The sequence below is a fragment of the Haliotis asinina genome, chromosome 3, assembly GCF_037392515.1.
Source record: "Haliotis asinina isolate JCU_RB_2024 chromosome 3, JCU_Hal_asi_v2, whole genome shotgun sequence".
Taxonomy (NCBI): domain Eukaryota; kingdom Metazoa; phylum Mollusca; class Gastropoda; order Lepetellida; family Haliotidae; genus Haliotis; species Haliotis asinina.
The window spans coordinates 85189152-85217080 of record NC_090282.1 but is presented as its reverse complement, the minus strand read 5'-3'; the positions used below and the strand labels follow the sequence as shown (position 1 = coordinate 85217080).

The 27929-nt window shown below is 41.3% G+C and overlaps 1 protein-coding gene across 1 annotated transcript; it reads left to right on the top strand.

Annotated features, from left to right (window-relative positions):
* The first annotated feature begins 53 nt into the window (after positions 1 to 53).
* Positions 54 to 25490, top strand: LOC137278647 (uncharacterized). Its single transcript, XM_067811145.1, has 23 exons — positions 54 to 315; positions 5647 to 5890; positions 7344 to 7506; positions 8335 to 8477; positions 8829 to 8982; positions 9548 to 9687; positions 10257 to 10401; positions 10767 to 10906; positions 11173 to 11296; positions 12131 to 12261; positions 12638 to 12767; positions 13545 to 13675; positions 14041 to 14194; positions 16082 to 16283; positions 16654 to 16790; positions 17913 to 18140; positions 18608 to 18831; positions 19501 to 19729; positions 21449 to 21722; positions 21874 to 22133; positions 22649 to 22886; positions 23145 to 23242; positions 23406 to 25490. Exons 1-23 carry the CDS (start codon positions 255 to 257, stop codon positions 23982 to 23984), a joined length of 4329 nt encoding a protein of 1442 aa, XP_067667246.1. The 5' UTR covers positions 54 to 254; the 3' UTR covers positions 23985 to 25490.
* The last annotated feature ends 2439 nt before the right edge of the window (positions 25491 to 27929 follow it).

Genomic DNA, 27929 nt, shown 5'->3' with positions numbered 1-27929 from the left:
ATTTCCAGTAATACAGACCAAATACCGCACCCCTCCCTCACGTGTGAGTAAAAAATACTATGAGTCATTGGAATACGAATGAAATATTGTGTCTTATACACACGAAATGAATGACCAGGTCGTTTACAGGTGAAAAATCCATCTTCATTTCATCGGTGCCTTGACTTGCTTACCGCTCAATATATGTCAGTTGTGTTCCATATTTAGCCTTGCGTGTATATGGTGGCAGCGTGAATGGAAGGAAGTGTTTCAAGATGGCGAGTGCTCTGTGTTGCTGTGGGGGCGATCGAGACCGTTTTGACGATCATAAATACGGTAATACATTTTTGTTATTTTGTTCATTTCCGACACAACATATGACACTAGCATCAAAGGCAAATACATTAAAATATTGTTAAAATGATTACACATTATCAACAGGAATGATAATGATGATAATAATGATAGTGAAAATGATTATGATCTTTAAATAACCCAAACAATTCCATTCATCATGAATTGACTTACGACGGTATACGTGTGTAATCCCATCCTAGGTACGTGAGTTACCCCACTTGATAAACAAAGCATGACGAATTGTCTTTCACAGAACTTCTACTTTCACACACACGCACGCGCACACACACACATCTGTATTCATCATTACGTTTGGAGGACAAAATACTGTCCAACAATCTATACTTTTAGCCTCTTGCAAGAGGTGACATGACTATGGATATGTGTTCAGGTTCTCCAGGTAAACATTGGTGTGAGTATCGATTAACACGTCTTTGCCAAGTGACCCGATACCTTAGAAGGACAAACTACAGGCCGTAAGTCCACGGAAAGCCCCGGTGTTGGTCAGTGACTACAGCTCTGGGTAATCTGTAATCTGACCTTGGGGATTGTCATGCTTCACAAGGACTTGCACGGTTGACTTTCCCCAATATAGAGAATATAAGCTGTCTATATAGGAAGTGGCATAGGCGGACATACGATAGCGGACAGAATACCTTAGACGCAGAGCCAGTGTGACACACATATTTATTTATTTTTCATAACACCTTTGCCTCTCTTTCCACCACCCCCAACCCACCCCCCACCCCCACTCCCAACACACACATGCCACAAGGGATTAGGGTCACCTTGTCATATACACCCTCTAAACGAGGCACATTGCGACATACTATATTGCGTACCGTCGTTATACCTGAGAGAGCAGTAGGATGTCTGTTCGTTGCCATGGACGTAAACATAATTGAATGAACCTATGAAAATCGGTCATTAGTGACGGCAGGTGACGTGTAGAAAAGGTTGTCTGCTGCGCTGGACGTCGTGTAGTGTATGACCTCGTCATTGAACACCCGGCCCCGTTTAGAGGATATTGATGTACTAGTATTTCACAGATGAGCTGATATACTGGAGGCAATAGTGTTACAGCACTACAACCTACTACCTTAACTATGTATACACGACATACACGCAGGGATGGTTTGAGATCTTGCACGCTCCTTCCTTGGTTAAAGAGCTCTATCTGCCTGTGATCACAGGTTAGGGCAGAAGTTCCGCTCTGATTGTTTACAATACTAATGCTAGAGTGTTTCACCTGGCTAGTCTGGCCTGCCCGGCCATTTAGTTCACCAGGGATATGGCTGGAAACAGTGTGTTGCACAACTCACTTTCTCACTATCAGTTTAAAAGAGTCGACAAATCTCTGATTTCAAGCCTATTTCTGCCCCATCATTGAGCGAGTGACCATGACAGTCTACTCCACAACGAACAGTATTACCTGGGTATTATGATACACTCGACGTCACTGGAACGTGACGTCATGGGGACGAGCCCACATGTCGATTTCCTTTAATGGGGAATGATGGCTGAGCTCGACACTGTGCATATGCATAACGGAATATCCTGGAACAACGTTATCCGGAGGTTCATTAATGGTGTGTTGGTAATTCTCACATGACTGCAAGCTTGTGAATGGAGAACAGTACATTTCTGACATAGTAAACAGGGTTGTTGTACCACATTTCTATGGCTATCCTCTCGACAGAACGCCATTCTTTATGGACGACAATTCTAAGTCAATCATGCACGTGTCGTTTTCAATATTTCACGTCAGGGTCAAAGAATGGATCGCAACACCCCAACGTCATATGTAACCTCTGATATAGTCAATGAGAAGGACTGGAACAGGGATGTGATTATGGTTGGCGGGGCTTACATCAGATCAGTGTTCGCGTTAACGCAGAAACCTGCGTTTTATACGCAAAAACACGCAAACAGTATTTTCCGTGCGTGTTTTGCACGCATAGATTCTGATCTACTCATATTTTAAAAGTACCTAAAACAGCAACATAAAAAAACGATGAAATTTAAAAGGATTCAGGAGTGTAAGGAACATTTCACGCGCAAACTATTTGGACTAAATATTTAAAACTTTATTTCAGCACGCACACGTACGAAACCTACGGGGAACACTGCCAGATAATTACATGGTGCTATGCTATTAACACCTTTGTGATTTATTCAGGATTGTATGCTAGAATCTTGACAAACAACGATCATAGTTTTTGGCATAAAAATGAGTACATGTTTATCATATGTTAAATAAAGTTAAACTGAGGTTTGGATAGGTTCTCTGGTTCTCTCTCATGCTCTGATTAATGGTACCATGTTGATACGAGCAAACATTTAGGGGTGGGAGTGAGGGGAGGGGGTGGGGTTTGCTGCGATATGTCTTTCAATAGTAGATGCAGTCCTGATACAAGGGTCGGCCTGCCCCGCTATGCCATGTCATACACATGCACAGACAAGTCAGTTGTTTATCTGTAACACTTTCAAAATCAAACAAAATACTGCTAGACACATATTAGATGATCCTGCGCACTAAACGCATTTGTGACAAGAGAGGCGGTATAACGAATTGGGCGAGTACAATTGGCTGCTACAGGTAGATTGACGATTATGCACGTGCAACACTGCTACTGATTAACACCTGTCTCGCTACGGTGTAACACCAGTCTCGCTACTGTGTAACACCAGTCTCGCTACTGTGTAACACCAGTCTCGCTACTGTTTTACACCTGTCTCAACACTGTTAAACAGATTTCAGTTGTAGTAAAAAATGTCCAAGTTAGGAAAACATGGGCAAATAGTTCATCCTCAGGCAAGGGAGATAGCATACAATGTTATCGTGTATATGGACAAAAATTGTGCAACCAAAGCAGATTCTCTTTTACAAAGTAGCCTTGCTACTGGACTTTCAACGGCAACTTTAAAGCGCATTAAGGCAGAAGGTGGTAGGAGTGTGAGTGGACCTACATTTATCAGTCCCACCAAGTTGCGCAAACCCAAAACTTGCAGTTACAAACTTGATGATTTCGACCGGTGTGCAGTCCGTCAATTTGTACAAAGTTTATATGGTGAAAAAAAAACAACTACCCACTCTGGATACGATGTATGATATGGCAAAGTGCCAGTTGAAATACAAGGGTTCTAAGGAGAGTTTTCGAAAAAATCTCAAAGACATGGGGTTTAGGTGGCGAAAAACGCAGTCAAACCGTAAACTTTTAATGGAACGTAAAGACATTGTTTCCAAGCGTTTGCAATACTTGCGTGCAATAAAGAAATACAGAGAAGAAAATCGAACACTCATCTTTATCGATGAAACATGGTTGCATGTACACCACATTGTGCCAAAGTGTTGGCAACTTGAGGGTGAAGTCGTGATAAATGGGGTTCAACCTCCGTCTGGCACCAAACCTCGGCTTATTGTGGTTCATGCAAGGGGTGAAAACGGTTTTGTTCCAAATGCTTTGCCTGTTTTTGATTCCAAACTTAAATCAGCAGACTATCATGACGAGATGAACTTTTTTTGAAATTTTTCCAAATGGCTCCAGGAAAAGTTGATCCCAAACCTTCCACTGCACTCTGTAAATGGTTATGGATAATGCACCATATCATAGCAAGCAAGTGGACAAATGTCCGACAACCACCAACAGAAAAGATGACATAAAAGCGTGGCTTCAAAGGCACAATATCTCATTTGATGAGAAAATGCTTAAAGCCGAACTATTGTTTCTTGCAAAATCCAACAAATCGGGCTCTGTCTACAGAGTAGACACAATGTTGAAGCAGCATGGTCATGATGTACTACGTCTCCCTCCATACCACGCAGAACTAAACCCGATTGAGTTAATTTGGGCAAATGTGAAACATTATGTCGCTTCACAAAACTTGCAGTTCACAAAAGGTTCCTTAGGAGTTGCCATAAATGAAAGGATGTCTGCAAAAGAATGGTCGGAATGTTGTAAACATGTTAAAACAATTGAAGATGGTTACTGGTAACGCGAAATCGCAGTAGAAAGGGAAATTGACAGACTAGTGATTGACTTAGGACTTGCAAGTGATTCAGACACCGAGACTGATTCAGAGAATGATGATTAAAGCATAAATCAGTAAGTCCGCCATATTTTCCAACATTGTTCTGTCTTGTATAATAATTGACACATACTATATAAGGTTTTTACTGTTCCCATACTTTGTCATAAAAAAAGAGTAATCTTTGGTGAGTTGTCCGTATTTTATATTTTTTTTAGTCCCTGATAAGTCTACTGAGTCTGGTACTGAGTAATCCCCAAACCGACAAATTTGTGTACAAAGATATTTCTCTCTGACTTATCAAAGTCAAAAGGTATTTTCAGTTTTCTGTATACAATTTTGGTGACCATAATCAAAATATGACAGAAATTTTGAAATTTTGTTTGAATACTAACCATTTTCCTGGAATCGGTTATATAAATTTCCAAGACATTCATTCCCGGTCGACCACCAGCGGAATTATGGACGAAAATCAGCCCGTACAGAGAAATAGGAACAAAATTATGGGATACAAATATTTCCCCCTTGCTACTCTGATTGTGCCACCACCATTCAGTAACAGATAACTTTTAACATATTAAAAAGTTAAATGAAACACAATTAACTATATGTAGTTATTATCTATTTAATATTTAGACGAAAAGTCAACTTTATCCATTAAAACAACACCGCATATTCCTTCGAATGATAAGACTGCAATTTCAGGCATAAGATACCGATATTTCACGCTAACCTTTAGTTAAGACGAAGACAAATAGATGATTGGGGCATTGACAAGCATTTTAGATATTCAACAATTTTGTTAAAAAAAACCTAGGAAAATGTCATTTGCTTCGTGAAATGGATCGGTTGTCCTAAACATATTTGCTCAGTATATTGTGTTGATTCAATTCGTTGGGATTGTACTTGTTCCCAAATCAAGTGTGCTATAACAATTCATTCGTGAAACGCACGGGGAAAATGAACTTCTCGATATTTATCAGACAACCTGTCTCCCTCTTGTTTCAAGTGGATCGTTCTGTGGGGCGTTCCCAAGTATGCAAATTGGGGTCATTTGTCAGGTCGCGGATCATCTTATATGTGTTTACCAGTAGGGTTATATTTTTATTTAATTGTACGACTGATGCGTCAAAATGTGGAAATATCCACCATATCCTAACATAAATCCTTATAAATCAGTAACGCCTTGAGTGGTGTAACCATGGTGAAGCTACCTTTCAGGCTTCAGCTGCCAGTCTGTGTCTTAGTCACTAAAACGCTAATACTTCTCATTGTTAACAGTTTCATTGGAATTCCTGTTAGAAAGATACGACATGCTGAGTATTAGCTACGATGAACGGCTCGAGTTAAACAGCGAGTTGGAACGACACTCGAGCAGGTATGAGGCTGAGGCCGAAGAGGAGGATGTGCTAGCGGCATTCAGAATGCTGAGGAAGGCGGTATGTCGACCAGACTTCCCAGGACAAAACTCACCAGCGTACATAGCCGTGCAGAATGTCCTGGAAAAACTAATTACCTTGTCCAAGTAAGTGTACACTTCTACAAAGTATTGGATGTAGCGCTCGTGTTATTAAAGATTTGTATAAATGCAGCAGCGAAGGTTCTCTGGTCCTGGTACGTTAGGCCTGGTCAACGTCATCATCCCAGGACCACTTCCGAACATTATTTCAAGCGAACCTCAAAGAATGATGCCCGTTTTGGCGCGCTTTACAAAGACCGGTTTCGTTATGCGGAGCAATTGTTTCCATTCCAAATGAGGCATGCAAGCGTTTTCTACTTGGAAGCTTTTCGCCTCGAAATCGAATACAGGCAAGTCATAAGGGATAATAAGATTTTTCATCAACAGGAACCTACAGTGAGTGCATATGCCCCAGTATGAATAACATATGCCACAATATTGTTATAAATGTGTGACATTGTGCAAACTTAGGTACCCAGTCAGCAAATTGGGGGTCGTAAAACATTTAATACACCGAGCACAGTGGTGAGTAGGATTACTTGGACAACTTTGATTTCAAGCATAACAGTTTGTAAGCAATGGACGCACACCTGGCACACATATTGGCACTGAGATTATGCCCAGCGTCCTTGGTACGTGTAAGAAAACTTAATCTGCCTTACAGTCCCTGAACCACATTATTTTCCCTGTTTCCTAGCCAAGTCTGCAATGTAGCCTAGTGGTTAAAGCGTTCGCTCCTCACGCCGATGACTCGGGTTCGATTCCACAGATGGGTACAATGTGTGAAGACTGGTGACCCCCGCAGTGTGGTTGCTGGAATAAGCGATGTAAAACAATACTCACTCCCTTGCAATGCTGAAGCCCTAAATGAAACAAATCCTGAATTTGCCAACTCACTAGGGCTCTTTTTCAATTTAGATGGATATATTTGTTACAATGAAAATCATATGTATTCAGGGTCTACTTGTCACTTTAAAGAAAAAACTGTGGTAAGCCTTATTTTCATCAGCCATGCGGCTGGCATGCTTCACACAACGATCACCACACATATATATTTGTGCTAATGTGACAACAACATTCTGCCCGCGTAAATAAAACCACAGCCACCAATTCAAAGCGAGAGACATGATGTCTGACATGACTCTTTATTTGACGGTCAATACCCTGTCTTCCTTTTGTCTACAACTGTCGTCTTCCTATACGATAACGTGCAGTAACCAAACCAGCCTTCTGACCGCCCATTTCCGACACTTTGGTATATGACAGGTATATTCCGGCCGTGGGAGACCAGTTCTTGTCCTTGGCCTATCCTTTCTTGTCTTTATCGGGTACTTGCTGGATCTGGTGGTAAAGGTCACACCAAAGTGTTGCGTAAAACACGATTCAGTTACTCACGCGCTGTCGCAGCTTCGAAGGTAGCTCCAACGACTGTCAAGAGACGAGACCGTCATTATTGTGTTGCCTGAATGATCTCCCACACCAGGGGTGCGTTAGTCCTAAGTCTGACCTCGATTTTCAGACATTTGATCGAATCCGAGAAGATCGATTCCTTGTCCCGCATCCACGACTTCTGCTTCGACTTCCTGCACGACCTGATCCAGCAGGGGCCGGGGATGACTCACATGCAACTGGTAATAAAGATGCTTTGTGACACACAATTCGGTTTCGAGAGCTACTTCCACGTAAGTCCTAATTTTGCCTTTTTTAAAAATAAGTCCCTGAATTTAATAAATTAAAGTATTTCTTGCACATGCGTTTGTTAATAATCATCGCCCATATGTTTCTGATTTATGGAGAATCATTTGTATCGAGTTAATGTTAACCCGGTGTCCACCACAACACATCATACAAACCTCCCTTGATTTTGGCGTGTTGACTCCAACATGCAGGCGCGAACATAACGGTGAAAGAAGAATCACCAAGGGACCTATGTGCATATATATTTTCAGGCCAAAGCATGGAGGAATGTTTTCTAATACATATAACTCGCTTCTATCGAAGTGATAAATTGTATTGTTCGTTTGGAACAGGTTCTGTCGATTGTCATGAAACCGGATTAACGTGAGGCGAGATTGTCTGATGAGGCGAGATTGTCTGTCTTTCACATGTCTCGTATCAGCATTTTTGTCCAACCCTCGTCTCACATTCCCTTTCAAATGGTAGAATGAATCTCATTAACATGTATCAACCCGGTTTCTTATTACACATTCATCCTTTTGAGAGGTTTTACTTGTTTGGATATGCTTTTTGTTAAATCCTTTACAGTGGTCTCCTGTGCTTTTTGTTAAATCCTTTACAATGGTCTCCTGTGTTTTTTGTTAAATCCTTTACAATGGTCTCCTGTGCTTTTTGTTAAATCCTTTACAGTGGTCTCCTGTGCTTTTTGTTAAATCCTTTACAGTGGTCTCCTGTCCTTTTTGTTAAATCCTTTACAATGGTCTCCTGTGCTTTTTGTTAAAGATTTTCATCTGTGTATCACAAGTATCCACTATATCTTTATGCTACTTCAGACTATCACGAAACAAAAGCTAAAACAACACATTCGGTTCTTGAAGAGGGAATACAGAAGCAAGGAACAGGGAACAGACGTTAACAACTTTAAATCCACTTTTGAGGCTTGCATGAAACGACTACTTGAACGGCAGAATAAGAGGTATGTTCAGTTCCAGGACGTAAAGCTATTTCATAATGGCGTCTCTTGCTCCAAGGCCAGTCAGAGGTTAAGCTATTTCATAATGACACTGGGCGTCTTTCGCTCCAAGGCCAGTCAGAGGTTAAGGTATTTCATAATGACACTGGGCGTCTTTCGCTCCAAGGCCAGTCAGAGGTTAAGGTATTTCATAATGACACTGGGTGTCTTTCGCTCCAAGGCCAGTCAGAGGTTAAGGTATTTCATAATGACACTGGGCGTCTGTCGCTCCAAGGCCAGCCAGAGGCATTATCACAAAATGTATGTGTTTGATAAGGAATAGTGATAACACATGATACCAATGTGCACTTTCAGCAGGAAGGCTTTCAAGGAGGCCCAGAGTGAATTCGTAGAACTGTACCTTCACGCTCATCTCGGCTTCATCTCCCGCGAGAAGGAAGTCAGGGACATTCATGATCAGCTGACGTTGATCATTCGCGATAACTACGACTACAGGAACGTTTTTGTGGTGAATACAGTCTTTCATAACACAATGTGGCTGGGTAATCAGTTTCAAGACTCACGGTTTTCCGACTCGTCCTGAAGTCCAGATACTTACCCATTTATACCACAGTCAAACAGAATAGACACTTAGTGTGTAAGCTGTACCTACCAAAGTAGTATAACACGTGCAAAGTAGGTTGGATCTATTGAACATTTAAACAGTCTAGACACTTAGATTGTAAGTTGTATATGTTCGCACGCGTGTTCCAGTTTAGACACTTACAATGTAGGTTGAGTCTATTCACACTCGTCTAACAGAAGAAACATTCAGTATGCAACCAAGAAAGTATTGTTCTGTTCGTGGACTATGAGGCTTAATGTGTATCTCTCTGTGTATCTGTGTATAAAACTGTACAGAGTAAGCTGGCACGCAGCCCCTTGCCTCTGAGGTTATTAAAAGTCCTGTAAGACACCGATGATGCAAACACGCTGACAGTAATGTAATGTCGTGAAATGTGCAGTATATGTCCTAAGTGAAGTACGTTTGCCTGTTAGTATGCTCTCCATTCTCATCAATATACGATGTTCAGGGCTTGGGTGCCGGGCGGCTGATACCCTTTTTGAAGCAGATAACGGACATCATTTGCGAAACAAATCTTACCGGCGAAGATTGTGAAGCAGTCGTGAAGATGCTGTCCGATGTTGTGGAGAAGATGCTGGCAGTTATAAAGTAAGTGACACTGCAGCAGCACGAGAATCCATGCATCAATGACACAACAGTTCTGTGAAATCTCCATTGATCACCTCATGCTAGTCCATACAACCATACAAAGATGTGGTCAAGCTCATTGCTCCGCACTGTTGGCGCGGACTGCCCCCTTTATCCCTCTGATTGCTTCCCTTTGTAATTTAGTGGCGTGGATGAAAAGGTTCGCGGTGGTACGCAGCACGTACGCCCTATTCCATAGACATTCTATGTGAAATCAAAAACATAAGTTAACATATCCATCAAAATTTGTTATAATCATTTAATTTGTATGTTTATTTCACCGTTATCTAAATTGACGTCCCTTACCCCAAGATTAACTGCCAATGAAAATATATATCATAGTCATAATAGTAATATAACTATACATATACATGTGTAGTCAATCTAATCCATTCCTAGAAATAGGTTTAACTGGTGTGGTTTCAAGAGTGCGAGAGAACAAACAATTTAGCCATACCAGTAATCAACCCCGAGCGTAACGGACAAACGCCTTCACCGCCCAGCACCCAAATTATATCATTCTGCTGCAGGCATGGACAATTATACCACAACGTGTACTCGGAGCTCCTTGATTTCGTGGCTGTAATCTGTGAGACAAAGGAAGGTAGTCCAATCCACCCGATCCTAGAAACAGTGGCGAAGTTTTACAGCAGAATGTACGACTCTGCCATACGTGTAAGCGGTTCTCGTCAGCTGCGTGAATGTGCTTGTTTGCAACCACCAATAACGTGACCTTCGAAAAACTGTTTTAAGTTCATTGTGGTTATGTTGTACATATAATAATGGAATAGCTCTGTTAGATGAGGTTTCGCTAATGAGTTGCCGCATACATCCAAGACTGTGTCACTGTATGTGTGCCGTTGGAGGAGCGCCTTAACGAACATGTAACACTCGTATAATGTGGAGGACACGGCACAAAACTGACGCAGGAGAAATGACATGGTATGTTTAACAAACTTGTCATGCCAGGTAACTGTATTATGACGTTAAATTTGAAGAATGTGTTTTACAGTCCTATGTTCTGTGATTTGCCTTTACAGGGGAACTCTAAGGTCTTCAATGTAGTGGCGACGAAGCTAATCGACTTTCTGACGAATTTGGATGACCACACCCTGATGAGGACCAACTATGTGAAGAGCATCATACTTCAAGTCCTCAGCAGGGCCATGGACGAGAAACTGTAGGTCATCGGGCTTTCCTTTAACGAACTGAATCTGAAGAGTGTCAAAAAGCTAATGCAATTATTTTTTGTCGTTCAACAAAGTTTATGAAAACATGCTCATGTGCCAACTATGTTAAACAGGATATATTCTGTGTTAAACGAGGAAAAGCTCTCAAAATGTAGGCATGAACAACTGAAAATCAACGGTAACACCAGGTTGAATAGTAGTCAGTCTCTCTCGACAAAGGTGAAAGCTAATGGCTGTTGACATACACTTGTTCCAGGGATCCGGCACAGTGCCGCTTGACCATAGACCTGATCAAGACGTGTTTACTAATAAGCCAGGCAGGTGCAGTCGAGGCCGCTCTAACAATGATGAGGGAGGCACAAAACAAGATGTGCTGGAAGGTAAAATGTTTTAGAAGTCATCATCGCGATCCAATCACATGTCAATTCTTCCTCAGTTGATTTCATAAATGCAGACTGGTTGAGGATAACCTTGTCAGACAGACTGTATTTATATATCTCTAATCACGTCAGATGTCATGTTGCAAGGGTAGTCATTTTGGTACTGGTAGAGTTTACCTTCTGTTGTCAGTATCAAAGCAGTATAGCTGAAATCTCTCATGTCTGATATGTTAATATCTCTGATTGGTTCTCGTTAACTGATAACTTCTGATCTCAGAAACAACCGTGCAGCCTATGTTGTACAGTTTTAGATTTAATCATTTCCATGATCACAGTAAATTGTAGTTATTAGATAATCGGCACCAGTCCCTTTCCCCACCCTAACGGTCACCTGTCAACCGTGGGGAAAGTAAACGTGAATATCACGTTTTGATTATGTACCGAAACAAAGGTCAAAGTACCTTTGAAAATCTAATGAAATACCCATGAAAACAAGTGATGACCCATCTTGGCTTCACGGTGGTTTTGTATGATGTGTAAGAGTGTTCCGCAGTGCGGCACTGGTGTTCGTAAGGTGAGTACATCCCGATGACACCAGGTGTTCTGAAAGAGTGTAGATACGTCCTGCATTACAGGTACCACCCAGATACCACTCGCCTTGAGGGGATCCCAGGTGTCCACGAGTCCAGCAATCTGTGCCCACTCACCTACACACAGCTGATTTGTCGGACTTTGATCACGGGCGGACTGAAGACAAATCTGTATTACCACTTTCATGAAGTAATTTATGAAGTATTTAACTCTTATCACCTCAGATATTTACATTTATTTCAGGATCACTTGGAAGATGCTAGTGAGCTCTTTGACCTTATGACACAAGTCCAACTGATTGGGGATGATAAACAGACAACGGACTGTTCGAAACACCTCATACACCTCGCTGACCACTTTGCTTCTTTGTTAGAGTGAGTATATAATCATCAATAACTGAACATGAGACCACACAGCATATTAACACATGTCGACCTTGGAGTCTCTGCAACTGTCTACTTCCTGACCTTCTTCCTGCATAACCTGTGTCACTGGGACTTCAGTCTTTACATTTTGGAAGACAGAGAACTGTCTCTTTTTTGAGGCTGTGCCTATTAGGCGTGGCAGGATCGGTGCTTCGATTCCCAGATTTGCCCTGATTTTCTTCTTGCTTTTTGAACACCATGTACACAACTGTCCACGTTTTGCCCATCACATGTTTACGGACGGACGGACGGACGGACAGACCGCCATCTGTAATTCTCCAGTACACTTACTGAGAATCAGTGGAGTGTATCGTATCTGTTTCAGACGGGAAGAAGTTCTGCCTGCAATGATAGAAAAAATGGTGGACTGTTCATTGACATTTCTTGAGAAGAGGGAGCCAAAATTATTCAAAGCAGGCAGGGAAGTGTCACACCGAATCGCATTTAAAGGGCGAGTAAGTAAACGAGATACAGATGATATCATATCTTATGCAGGTTTGCACGTATCACCAGCGGTTGAGACACGGTTGGTCTGGGGTATCTATCATACACTGAGCTTATGTTATATCGTGCTAGTTAATGTTTAAGCCGCGTTGATACGCTGCGTCGCTGTATGTAGGTACACCTTATAGTCATGTAATGGCCTCCCATACACAAGCCCAAGGCACCGGACATAGGGCTGGACCAACCGTAAAACTCCGCTGAACGGGACAATGGGTGCACCCAAGTGGTTAAAGCGTTCGCTCACCACCCTGGATGTCAGGGTTCGATCACGTAACACCAACACCCCAGCACACATCAAACATGACTACACGATGGGATGAACTTCTTTGTTACTGGATGCCGTTTGGAAGATGTGTTTCAAAATGTTTGCAAAATGATTTTTGGCAGACACGTGCAGGTTATTTAATAATGTAATACGTCACTGACAAGTGTGTTCCAGGCACTTTCCTATTTCCACTTGTACCACACGTTCCCAATTCAGATAAACTCTTCATTAGCCTTAGTGCATGTTTGTGACGGATGCCACGGGTGGGACAGGCTACACTTCCCATTTTCACTTGGTGTTATCCACAGATGCTGACCATGGTGTTATACTCACACTCATCCTGTCTCACAATATTAATAACGGACGCTCTTAGTGTTGTGTAGGGCTACGACCCACCCCGACTTCTCAGACGTGTACTGCTCCGAGTTGTGCAGTACTCCATGATTTCCACTGTTGTTCACAGTATCACAAAGGCGTCATCAAGTCCACCATGGCTCGCCTACTAAAAGTGGTGGAAGACCCCAAGTTCGACTGGACAAACAAACATAGCTCAGAAACAGTGGAACATCTAGTTGGAATTGGAATGCGTACGCTGTGAGTTATGTTAAACATGAGCGTTGCCAGCAGATAATAGTATGTCCGACGTTCGTTTTCTGTCTTTAGTGTTAGAACCTACTTGCCACGGCTCTTCGTTTTGATGACTTTAGTCTGTGTTTCCATAAGGACACATTACGACTCACTGTCCATTGTACAATGTCAGTCAATACAATTAAACACAAACAGAAAAAGAAAAACAAAAAAGAATTAAAGTAGAAATATCAGGTACGGTGTTTAGAGTGTTTATGCTGTTAGCACTGCGTAACATGGCTTCGGACGTCAATGTCACTACGTCATCACAGTAAAGCAAACAAATGTTTATATTATTTACGTCGAGATAATAAATAAATGTTTATTTACAGAACATCCAATATGCTTAGCGAGAAAGAGTTCAATGTCCTGACTAGATTTTTCCAGGCAGTATTGAAAGATGGTCTCAAGGACGCGCATCCTCCAAAGAATGATTCGGTGCGCTATCAGATCTTCTACGACGAGGGATCCACGTTCACCGGGCTTGTACGTTACACATGCAGTATACTAGCACTAGGTCTAACTCTGTCTCCAGTCATTGAAGACGCTGTGTAAAAGGCCGGTATACCGGTTGGGTGGGGATTTTAGCACCAAACTCACCATTGTATATTGAAACCCTATAAGCAGGTCCAAAGGCTTTAAGTACAGTATGTGAAAAATAAATGTACCTTATTGTCCCAAGATGAAAGTACACCAAGTTCACTACGGCCTGATCTTATTCTATCTGCATTCAAGGTTGATTGTGGTGTCTCCTCTGTTTACGTCATGTACACTTCACATGCTAACTGATTTTAATCTTGTTGAAGTTCTTACGAAGTTAGACTCCTGTTTTTTATGCCCCAGCCTTTGCAGGGATGTATGCTATCCTCACATTTCGATTCCTTTACAGTCAGATTAGTTATCCATCACACTTATTTATGTGTCAAATATGAAGGTGGCCCTCATTTCTTTTAGCATATTCATAAATTCATATCATTTCCAAACTGTTATATACAAAAATTCAAATCCGAGAGTAATCTTAACAATGAAATGTATGTTACTGCCTTTTTCTTCTTAAGACTAGGTTAACAAATCTCGTGACAAATCTTGATTATGGTTATGTAACTGACATGGATTATCAGAATCCCAAGTTCCGATTTCAAAATCTATGTCAGCTCGTGAAATAGTGACTAAACTGATCCAATGTGAAATGCACATGGCCGAAATTACGTTACGACTCTAACTGAAGAAAGTGGTGCACAGAGGTGCTCATCAACCAGTACCATATGGCAAGTCAAAGCGTGTGTTCAAACTGAGTCGTTATGGCCTATACCTGGTTGTAGAGCAGTTTGAACATTACAGGTAGCATGTCCAATACCATCTGAAAACCTCGTGTACTTGGAAAAAATCCTTGTTAGTTCTTATCGTTTTAAAGTTGAAATTTACACTTGTCGGTTGGTTTAAAGCCTTTGTTGCCCCCTCAATACTACCATAGCATTTACTTAGCGAAAACAAATGAACAAAAAAAGCAACTTGATTTGGAATGGTCTCAACAATGGTCTGTTATATAACAGATTAAGTTGTGGAGTTCTCTTGTAGTTCTGTTTGTCTTATTTCTGCCCATGTTCGGGTGAGCTATTCATTTTATGCCCATTTTCTTCTCCATCCCTGCACCTTTTGTGCATTTACTGCAGATTATCTGTGAGTTAAAATACTGAAACACTAAAAATGTTTCTGAACTATTTCTATAGATAATGCATATTTTCAGAGAGTCTGGTAACGGACCTTTCCATGCTGACTTCGTAAGGTGCCAGACACGTGACTCAAAATGTATGCTACTTAACTTGAACTTAAATGTCACACATTTTTATTCCACTATGTGTACTAAAATACTATCATTTCAAATGATACCAAACAACGATGTGGTAAATATCAGAATGGAATTGGTTGAAATATTGCAATTGATGATTGTTTCATTACCAACGAACAATCATCGAAAATATATGGTTAGCGTCATTTTTTAATATTTCCTATCCAGGCTGCTATTGCAGATACGCAATAACATTAGGACTTTCCTACTTTAGAGTGATGGCTAATATATCATAACCATATACGTCATGGGGTGTTGAAGAAATATTCAGTCATGACGTTTCAGCCAGTGAAGTGTTTTTTCTAGGAAATAAACACATTGTCAAGCCCTGACAACGTCGGATATATGGTCCATCATCAAGTGTTTCTAAGACTAAAACAGTAGCTCCAAAGGCATCTGTGTTTGATTAGGAGAAAATGTGATCGATTGCTTGGTTACTTGGATTGACCTTCGATTATTTCAAATAATCGGTAAACCACAGATGTTTCACGATCTCACATGCATGTTCTATCGCCAATTATTAGCTGGACGACCCGGGGAAGATACAGAATGCGTTGCCTTTTGTCAGACAAGTGATCAGTCTCATGTTTCACGAGAACCAATACGTCGGGAAACATGCACGTCACCGGGTCCAGACTCTTGTGGGCAATGGGGCAAAGGTCATGGCAGAATTCTTCCCACAAATCCTTACTGCCTGTATGAACTCAGACGACCTTTCCCTAATTTGTAAGTGGAACTGTGTTACAGAATGTTAGCATATAACTAAAGGCGCCATGGTTTAACATATATGCTACATCGGTTGACGTGTAATAGACAACGCCAAATATCCTACTTGTGGCAAGTTGAAGCATAACTGAAAACTTCCTCAGTCATCATACTTTGACGCTATTAAACAATGAAAAGAGAAATGTTCTCAAATAGCGAGAAACAACTCATATGTATCTTATATCTTGTTCTTCACTATTCGTCTGGGTTTCAGTGATCATGTTCTTGTATTATATGTGTTATGATCTCTTTTTTCACCGTTGATCTGTTTTAGAGTGATCATGAACGTGTTCTTGTGTTATATATGCTGATGATCCTGGTATTTCACTAGATTCCCTAATTAGTCTCTATGCCCACACTACTGCCCTTGGGGAGGACCATTTTGAAGAAGTGTTCGCACTGATTGATTCCGTGAAGCGGCATAACGTTTTACTGTGGTTGAACAAAATCGCCAAGAAAGAGTCCTATGTAAGTATTATACACCTGTCCATGTTACTGTACAGGCAGTTCGTGACCTGACCAAGCCTTAATCTCTTATCAATGAGACCCAATGCACACATTTTTACCTCGTTCTTCCTGATCGAGCACAAGAAAGTACTGAATGTACAATTCTGTTCAGTGAGTCAACCTTCCCATCATGTCCTACCCAGAGTTCCCTGCGGCCAACCAACAGATTCGTCACATCTTACACAGTCAATATAATGTACATATTTATCAACTCTGTTAATTTTGATGAGATAAAACCTCTAATTAATCTTCGATGTGTGAATGATTTAGTTTCAATGAGAAAATATCCTAAAACGTGTGGCACTATTTCGATTTGCGTAGCGATACTTTGTTTACATGGGTTGTACGGCTCCACGGGCTGTCATGGAAGCCTTATGGAGAGCAAACGATCTAGCTCCTGTGATATGTACGTATGCATTGTCATAAATCATGCTGTCGCAGAAGAATATTCATGTAACAAGATAACACAGTATTAAGGCCATGCCGAAACGTTTGCATTGGACAAGTCTGTTTACAAACAAGAGAAGAGTCCAGTGACGTGATATGCAAATTAGCCTGTGGCAGTGATACTATGTTAAGTCATCACTGCTCCGGGATGTGGTCGTGTCGTTCAAAATATGGACTGTTTCATGGTAGACGCACATTGAGGACATTTGCAAACTTGATGCATCAGAAACAATATATTTCCAATGTTATTCCGTATCTGGTCTTGTGCAATAAGTTCACGTATTGAGTTTATACCGTTGATTTTGATTGGTCAGCGCGAACATCTGGTGTCATCGCTTTTTGATATTATTTCATAACAGATATTCATTACACCTTCGTACAATGGACGCTCTGCTTTAGCTAGAGATGCTTGTGTCTGGAAAGGGTCTTGCCGCTTCAATTGATATTTCGAAACAGCATAGCCCATACCCAACTGAAACATCCGTTGAAGAAAGTGCGTCTTTCAGTCAATCTATTGGAGGAGTAAAGGCTTTAACCTAAGAACCTGTATGCACACTAAGCCTAAATGTGCCATCTAGCACTGTGACGAATACGCCGAACGCAGGTACATATATACTTGACCTATTTCGACTTTAGCTCTTCAAGGAGAAGCACCTTTCAAGGCTGGTTGATGAGCTGTTGAAAGCCGACGACAGCAATCAGAATATGTATCTGCATATCATGGATCCTCTGGCATTGGATATGCCCCACAATTTCACCCCCCATTTGAAAGTCCTGATGAACATGGAACTAAACATAGAGCGTGGAGCCGACTACTCCCGCCTCTCGGTACTGACGAATGTGGCCAAGAGCAGCAAGGATGAGGTACGTTCTTATTCATGTCAGCAAACCTTTAGTTAAATACACCAGGAACATATGCATATATCATCTTCATCTGTGCTACTATCTAAGTAGCTAAGAGCACTTATAGGGGTAGTACAGTAATGATATTTATTTCAGACAGTGTTATGGATACGACAGACCATTTCGATAAACTTTCTATCATGATCTGATATTTATGCAAACGATGTCCCCAGAAGGTCACTTTAAGCTGCCCGTATCGATGCAGTGCCTGCTTGCTCAATAAGGTGTTGATTAAAGTTCTGTAAAACCTTTAGATGGGGTCTTTCTGTTGATAGTTTGTAGACAAGCATGCCTGGAGATTATCTGTATGTACGACGTTTCATTCAAGGGTTGTCATGTGCGTTTTTCTGTCTAAAGTTAATTCATTCAGAGCAGCAACAATCATTATTTACACATCGTAATGTACACGCCTATCTCGGTAATCTCAGGACCTATGTGAGACAGTGATGGCGTTTCTAGAGAAGAAGATACGAGGCCCGGAAGTACAAGGCACCACGGTTTCTTATCTTAATGCGATGCAGGATGTAGGCCTCATACATCAACATATCCTGGAGAGCCGCAAGCCTGCCTTGGAAGACCTGAGGGAGAGATCTACCGTTGCGACAACAAAGGGTCACATTACCTATATAATTGATGTTCTGGAGGGTAATGTGTGAGTGTCCTGCCAACCTTTTGACGTACATGTGTCACACACACGGGCAAAAGTACCCGTGAACGCTTCAAACTATATCATTTTCCCGATTCGTTTTTATAACATTCTATTCCTTCATCCTGGCCTTCTTACCCGTAGGCTTGTCGGGAGGTCAGGGTCTCTGACTTGGTCGGCATGTCATCGGTTCCCAATTGAGCAGATCGATGCTCATACTGTTGATCACTGGATTGTCTGGTTCAGACTCCATTATTTACAGATCGCCGCCATATTGCTGAGTGCGGCGTAAAACTAAACTCACTCACTCACTCTTACCCTTACGTTCTCTTATGTGCTATTGTCTTGATAAATCCAGAGTAGAATAATCCCACGTTTTCCACCACTTGGTCTTTTTGATAGTGATTAAGTCAGAATCTTGCGTTGAAATGTAAAAGTAATTTCCTATACTTTTGCAAAAACGTCCTATTGTTATTAATTGAAAACGATGTCACTGTTCCAATTTCTGAAAACAAACAATGTCGCCAGTGATATCTTGTATCTTCATAATGCTTTTTTTATTTATATTCCCTTATTTTTACCTCTGATCTGTTGTACTTTAGTTATGGTGATGATAGACCTGCTGTGATTGGACAATGTGGTCCCAGTACAATGTCGGGTTATGTATTTTTTCAGTGTCAGTCTGGTAGACGAGATCAGGGATGTGAGGGACGATGTGGACAAACTGGACATACGAGTGACGAAGACTGAAGAAGGTCTGGTTCAGGTCAACCAAGAACTGGGACAGCAGAGGGAGGAACTGAAGGAGGTCAAACATGAAGTTAAAGAGCAGGTGGAGAAGACTGACCAGCTTGAAGAGAAGGTGGATGACACAAAGGCGAAAGTGGAGACACTCGACGAAAAGGTCTGATATGTTTCTTGTTTCGTGTGAAACCTCTTTATCAACATTACCTTTGTTGTTGTTTGTCTTATTATTATTCACAGATTAAAATAGATTAATGCAGTAGAGAGAGTTCGGACAATCCTCACACAATAAGACTGGTCTAACAAGGTTGATACAAAGCTTGATAGGAGAGGAATGACATGTTAATGTTTTTGTTGGCTTCTCTACATCTGAGGCTGTAGCGGTATGGGAGCATATGGTTTGATATGTCACCTCTAATGATTGCCACTCGTTTCTGCACCTAATACAGAACCACCAATAAATCATAAATAAACCAGAGCAGCAACAGAGGACGGGTACAGTATCGGGTGTATGTGGCTTTCAGTTCTTGTTTGGCCAGGGCATTGACACTCAGGAGTTTTAACGTCATCACTTAGGAATTACAGTATTCACTCTTAAGGAGATTCTCGTGCCTGCAAGTCGGAAATAGGAAATAAAATTATTTTTCACGTTTGTCTCAACAGTTTATGTAGTTATGTGAAAGTGTGAAATACGTGTTAAAGTAAGTTCGGCCTAACTACAGTTCTAGAGGCAGGGAGATAGGAAACGTGGACAAAGGACTTTACTGAGGAGAGATTAGTGCAGAAATGAGTAATGCGGATTATTTGGGACAGACCATGGCTTTAAGCAAAGTAGTGTGCGATGATGTATTTATACAGGTTTCATTCTGTGGTCGCATAGGCCTCTTTTAACGTAATAATGTTTATTCATTAGAGCACTGTGGTTTCTTATGAAGATTGACTGGTTCTGTTCAAGTGTTCTCTTTGACTAAAATTAAAACGACTAATGTCAATGATAAAATGACTTTATTTCACAACATACACAAACACATGAACTTACTTCTGATGTAAAACAATCATGGTAACAGGTACATAAAATCATCAGCAATTTTGGGATTCAGTTTGGACATGATGTTTTGATTACCTCAAGATGCTGAGCTTCAGGCAATGTGCCTTGTGTTGATACCCGATCGAGCGACCTACTTGCCATCTATAGTCTGATCTGTTGTTTTCAGCAGCTATTCGTATTATTTTAACTTCTTGCCCCATTTTACGAGTAAACATGCTTTTCTTGATATTCTCTTACGCATCCCACTGAATGCCCAGTTAGGCCCAAGTAAGTTATTTCGACATATCCTATTTACAATTGTGTAAATTTGAGAGATACATAGTAGCAGGTCTATGCTTTGAACCAACAGTTGATCCTTGCAACCACCTCTTCCACCAGCACTATCTTTCCCCTCCGTGTTCATTGTAAACAATATGGTTGGAGGTGAAGTATGACTACACTGCAGACCTGTAAATATTTTGTACTGAGTATACACATTAAATGTCGATGAGTTTCAGAATCCGTCAAATCCACTTCTTTTTCTATAGAGAAACGTTTTTGCGGACATTAGCTAATGCTGACAGTGTGATGGAGGTCAAAGAGAATCTCACCCCGTGTAGTAACTGAAATACTGCATTCCTCCCCAACACATAACGTCCTGTATCGTACATCAATACGGGACAAACAAGAACTGCGACTAAATTAAACATTTTCAAAGCAAATGGATGATTATCAGTTGCTGGTCACTGTTGGTGTTAACATTTCATACGTGTATATTGAAAGTGTTGTATTTCATATATAAATCCCTCCATTTGAACTTACATCACCATCCTCTGTTAAAACCACACACAGACGCTGAGTCATGCGCCCTTCTGGTCCAGAGACGTTGCTAGGCTACTCAATACTGACAGCTTCCTGGACTGGACACATCTGTCACGTCAACTTGGCTACACCAATGATGACATCCGGAGCTGGGCTCAGATGCACGACCCATGTATGGCCATGCTGAATGAATGGTACGCCACTCGGAAGACGAGGGAAGCCACATATGCTGTGCTGACAGCACTACAAGAGATGGACAGGTTGGACGCTGCTGTTATTGTGGAGAATGCAATGAAGCTGGCAGGTATGCGATTCATTCATATACATCAAGAACGCATTAACACCAAAGTATATGTATTGATATTTCCTTGTAACAGTGTGATAAGTATTTACATAGCCTTGTTTGTTAGCCAATTTGTTACATCATGTTTCATCACAAGGTCATTTTCATATAGAAACTGTAGTGGAGGACGAAGAGTTCGAGTACCCGGAGCCTCCAGAAGTGTTCATCAGCTACCAGTGGGGAATCCAGAACGAGGTGAAACTTCTGAAGCAGCACCTGGAGAAGGCGGGCTTCACGTGCTGGATGGACATTGGTCAGATGGGAGGTGGCGACAAGCTGTTCGAGAAGATTGACCAGGGAATCAGGGCAGCCAAACTCGTCATCTGTTGTGTCACTGAGAAATATACACAATCTCCTAATGGCATTAGAGAGGCAAGGATGTGCTTGCATTCGTCAAAATATGATAATAATACATGATGATAATCTGTGGTTCAAATCATCTTTGCTTAACTGCTGCGGAAGATTTAAATATATGGGCAGAAAAATAGGCCTCGGGTTAGGTTATAGAAAGTTACACCAAAGCTTATTTTATAACCTGATTGAGGCCGTTCAATGAATAGTTAATTTGATTCGATATAAGGCATTAGGCCTATGCACTAACGTGCTCTTCACGAAAAGAACAAGTACAGTTTCAGCTGAGACATGAAAATAAATGGGTATAATTTGGAGGATCATGTCAACGATTAACGATGTGATATCACTGTGGTATGAACGATGCCCTTTACTACATTTGGTATGTCGGAAGAGACTAAGAGTTTTGGTGGTTGCCTATTACAGTTAATATTTTACGGAGATAAGAGTGAAACTGCCCTGAAAGATATCATGTCGTTCTGGCACCCTATTTTTGTGTGACTTCTTCATTGCGATACTGTTCATTAACATTTCAGGTGAACCTCTCGATAAGCCTGGGTAAGCCCATCATCCCCCTGTTGATGGAGAAACTGTCATGGCCTCCACCAGGCTCAATGGGGCCAATCTTCAGTGAGTATCTGTTCATCCGATTCTTCACCCGACCTGGGGAAGAGACTGATGACAACAGGTACTGGTCGGCAGCCAAGTTCCAGGAACTTCTGATGCAGGTCACCTACAACAACGTCAAGCCGGATGAGCAGAAGGTGGAAGAGGGTAAGCAGCTTACCACCGACCATTCGAATATGTACTTCCCCATTTTGTTGTAATTTATATTCTAAGAAATTCCATTTGAAATGACGCTCCTTGTCTTACGGGGCGTGAATGCCATCTTTGCGAACACCTCGTCTCATCAGGAAACGTTTGTGATCCAGTTATGTGTATTTTTCTGAACAGTTCTTCTGTCTTAGGTGTTGTTTAAAATTTTGAAATCCTAACTCAATGTTTGTATTTACCATGCTTTCCTGCACACAGAATACAAGAACTGGTGGTCTCCTGTTGCTGAAGTCATCAAGATAGAGACGAAGGACGTGAAGACGGCTGCTAGTCAACAAAAGCAGGAGGAAGTGGAGGTGGGTGGAGACATGGAGCCCAAATCTCTGTGGCTTTGTGTTTTTTCTCGTTCACATGCTATGTAAACACACACAGTATAGATGATTACCTTGTTACATCGTTACATGGTCATATTTGTTTTTCTTGACATTTTGGCATTTTTGTGAAACCTTTCTGTCTCAGGCTGGATCAGCATCTCCTGATGTGTTCATCTCCTACCAGTGGGGAAAACAGAAGCAGATTCAGCTCATGTACAAGCGCCTGACTGAGATGGGCTTCACCGTCTGGATGGACATCTACCAAATGGGGGGTGGGGACTCCCTCTATGACAAAATTGACAAGGGTGTGCGAGGGGCAAAAGTCGTTCTCTCATGCGTCACCACGAAGTATTCTCTGTCGGCCAACTGTCGGAGGGAAGTGAGTCTTGCTGATGCCCTCAAGAAACCAATAGTGCCTCTGTTGCTGGAAAAGATGACATGGCCACCATCAGGTCCAATGAGCATGGTGTTTAGTCAGCTGTTGTACATCAGCTTTACAAAAGATAAATCAGTTCAGGATAGTTGGAAAGGAAAGAAGTTTGATGAGCTATTGATTAAGTTAAATCAGTACTTACCGGGTATTGTAGTTTTCGATAAGGAGGACAAAGAGGATGACGTGAACACGTCAGTGAATCCGGAGGAAAGTCCAGAAATAGGAGATACTACTCGCCCACCCAGCAACACCTCGACTTTGATTGAACAGATGCCAGATGTCAGTGACTGAACCCCGTCAACAACCATCAACATCATCAGTTTCTGCAAAATCCCCCCTACACAGTCTACATGACGACATCAGCGCAGCTAGACATTAGCCATTAGCGCTATCGGTCGGCGTCATTTGTAGTTTTGTATTTTACTGTTACTTTGTGCGAATCAGACCTGTGATATGTTCATCTCCATTATATGTCAATCCACTGTTTGTTGTCTTCATTCAGTGGCGAGTCGGGAGGAAGACTTCGTCATGCTCTTCGACTGTCTTCAGATTTCATTTCTGTTGAGGGAGGTTGAGGTGTTCACTCGTATTAAGTAACACGGTTCTTTACCCGAAATGAATATAGCAAACTGATATTGCAGATGACTTAATACAGTTGGCATATTTGCTGTTTAAAACCTGAATGTTTTGTTAATGTTAAGGTTTTAATGAGATTATTATTAGGGAGCAGGTAGTGAACACGTTCATCAAGGTAAATGGCAATCAACACATGTCGTGTCTGCGTTGCTGAAATCAACGTGTCTACGTTGCTGAAATACTGTAGTTACCATACATCCTGAAACACTTGTTGGTTGTGTATGATGATTCTAAGCTGTCTGTGATACTATTTAAATTGATGATGGCTTCGGTTTAGCTATTTCTATGTGTTTTGTTTGTTTCTGGGTCAATCTGTTTTCTCCATCCTGTTTTCAATTCATGCCGAATCCGGTAAACCATACATGTGACTAACCACATGTCTTAGGCTGCATAAAAATTAAATGTTTCACGGGCACATTTTTTTCAAATGTGACAAGGGCGGTAGGACTGTTTTAAAATATTTGGCATTTCTTTCTCTCAGAAATACACCTTGAGAAGTTGCACGCGTTAATGAGTTGTAGATTCAGTCACACTCGTTCTTACAGACACTCAGTCTCATAGTTTACAAATGGATGGATCGGGACGCGGCCAAGTAATTGCAATGAAAACTTGTTACGTGCACAAATAAAAGTGACGCGCCGATGCCCGAGAAACATTTCACTTTTTTATTTAGCCTTTTACAACTAGTACATGATTCTTTGATCTGAGCATGCGTCAGCTGCATTCATATTGTATACATTCTGCACTCACACATGAAAAACAGTCTATAGCTATTAAAAATAACCAGGTTTACATTTCCTGCCTGTACACTGCAACAACTGAATTTTCTTTTCGTCAAAGGCGACTATTGTGATCGTGGTGAGGTTAAAAACCCACTTCCTCCCTCTCTTTTACACTGCTGGAACAAGTTGGTGTCGATGGTCTGGTCCACAGACTTGGTTGACGCGTGTCAGCGTATCCCGCTTTCATGGATCGAGATGTCAATTGTAAGGAAACTACTATATACTCGCGTGTTGAATGATATGAGAGACGTAGCGCGATCTCATATATGAATGCAACAATGAATGTTTTGTTCATGAAATAGATACTGCACCCTTGTTACTATGGGTAGCTATTTTTATACGATACTAGAAAGAAATAAAGGCAAGTCACTCTGATTCATCTTGTTTTTTGTGATCGGTTCCAGGGGTAGCGATGTAGGCTCATGGCGAAGCCTCACTCATTTTTATTGAAGGGAGAGGATCCCCCGCAAGTATTCCCTGTCATGTTGTTGGAATATGTGAATTTTTAATCGTCAGCGTATTTATGCTGTGAATGTACTGTGAAATTTACAAACTGGTCAAATGTAAATTATTTTATAATGGGGATAGCACTCTCTCGATACAGAATTTCCAGTACTTTTGATGGGATGAGTCCCATTCCACTGGGATTCGATCCCACGCTCTCAGAGTCAGGCACCTAATTGCCAAGCACACCTAACTGTTCAGCTAACGCGGCTTCCACAAAGCCATGTTGAGTTTGGCTTCCTGCAAAAGCAGATTTTTCTGACATTTTAAATACCAACAATGTCTATTCTACATTGTGTCACTGAAACATTACGATGTTAGTGTCATACTAATTAATAGAGATGCTCACAAAACACTGGCCTAGTAAGTCTTGAATCATTAATGTTTTATCATTAATCTTAATATTTTAGGCCCTAAGAATGGGTCTTAAAAGGGGCTTTAGTTTGTGAATGAGGGATGCTACCAGTAGGACAGGGCATGCTTACCTTTTCCGTGTAATCCTTCTATGTAACTTTCCCCATTACATAAATCGGCATTTGTTTCTGATGATATTCTGACTGGGCATTCTTTTGTAACGACACTTAACTGAATGAAACACAAATCTTACAAATCTTCTCGAGCAGTACGCCACGTCCAACAATTGATCCCACCAAATGATCCCATCTAGACGATAAATACCACTTAAGACCGGCCTTGTCTCATGTCCAGGCAATGATGCTAACAAACCAAAGTTCATAACGGAAATCCTGAACGTTTTAGTTTAATGCATCGTTTACGAATGTGTTCCTCGCTGTTTGTTCACTTGGAGCAATGATCCAGTACATAAGCGAATCTTGCCATGAAGACACTCAGAATACCACAATGGACAATTAAGTGCATGTGTTGTAAACTACATAAATAGTTGCATCGGGCAAAGATGCAAAGTTGTTTGGATTTCAGGAAAGTACTGATCGGTTTTGGCTCCATACCAAACCGAAATGTCCGTTACTGCCTATAGCAGTGTTTTAAATAACTTTCATCCTAAGTTGAATAAAATTATATTTTCAGTTGGCAAAGTAACGTTATTAAGATGTATTTCATTCACTTATTTGTTTAACCGGCCAAACATGGGGTTTATAATCAGACGGTACAGCTGCCTTGAACATTAAATGGCCATTGGAAAGACAGAAAAGGCGGGGATGCTTATGCGTTGCTAGGACAGTAAACAGTGTTGAATGGACCTCTGCAAATGGGTCAATAATGTCGACAGTCACTGTGTGTAGTGTGCCAAGGCAAATATGGACGCCCCCAGTGCGGAGTCGGTTGCACGCGAGTGTAGGTATAACACCTTATATCGTTGGCAGGCGTTTCAACTAAAATGTGATGGGTTGTAACTGCACAACACACACCTGACACACCTGACACACCTGGGTCAGCACGCATCAGACATCTGACTGTGGAATATCGACCTGTGTTGTCGCACACCTCACTGCAGTGATACAGTTTGACGACGGTAAAAGCCAATAAAGGTGAATATAACCAGACTAGGTTATGGAATAATCACATGCCGGTCATGGTAGTTCTAATAGACCACACGCAGATCAGTGAACGTGTAGATATATCTACAATCTCCCTTGTCATTTCGATTCATCTTCCTAGGGGTATCTTCCCTTAATATGTTTACAGTAGAAGATCCCGTCATCATGTCTTCACATTTACATACACCAGCTTCAATTTCCCTTTTGTTTATCTCCTCATATGGCATTATGTCGTTACAATTGTCAGTACAATGGCACTGGATTTCCTCCATAAGTTCATATTTTAGTACCTGATGCCAAGAAACACATGAATCACCAGAAAACCTCAAATATTGTCACAATGAAACAATAGCAAAGCATGACATTTTGTTAAAGATTCGGTACCCGTGAAGGTTCGGGTTAGAATATTGATCTTCAGTAAACTGGTAGTCAGGCTCGCTGACTTGGTTGACACATGTCATCGGTTCCCAACTGGGCAGATCGATGTTCATTCTGTTGATCACTGGATTGTCTGGTCCAGACTCGATTATTTACAGACCGCCGCCATATAGCTGGGATATTGCTGAATGCTGCGTAAAACTAAACTCACTCTCTCACTATTAAAGATTCAGCTTCTGTATTTGTATCTGTGAAAACTGACTCAAGTTACCACCTGAAATATATTTGCAGTTTAAACATATGAGTAATGAGCGCTTTGTGGTGATGAGTCGTTACAAATCTGGGATTCAAACTGATGACCATAGACTACTAAATGAGACTATGCTTTCATATTACTATAATGAATCTTCCATTTAATG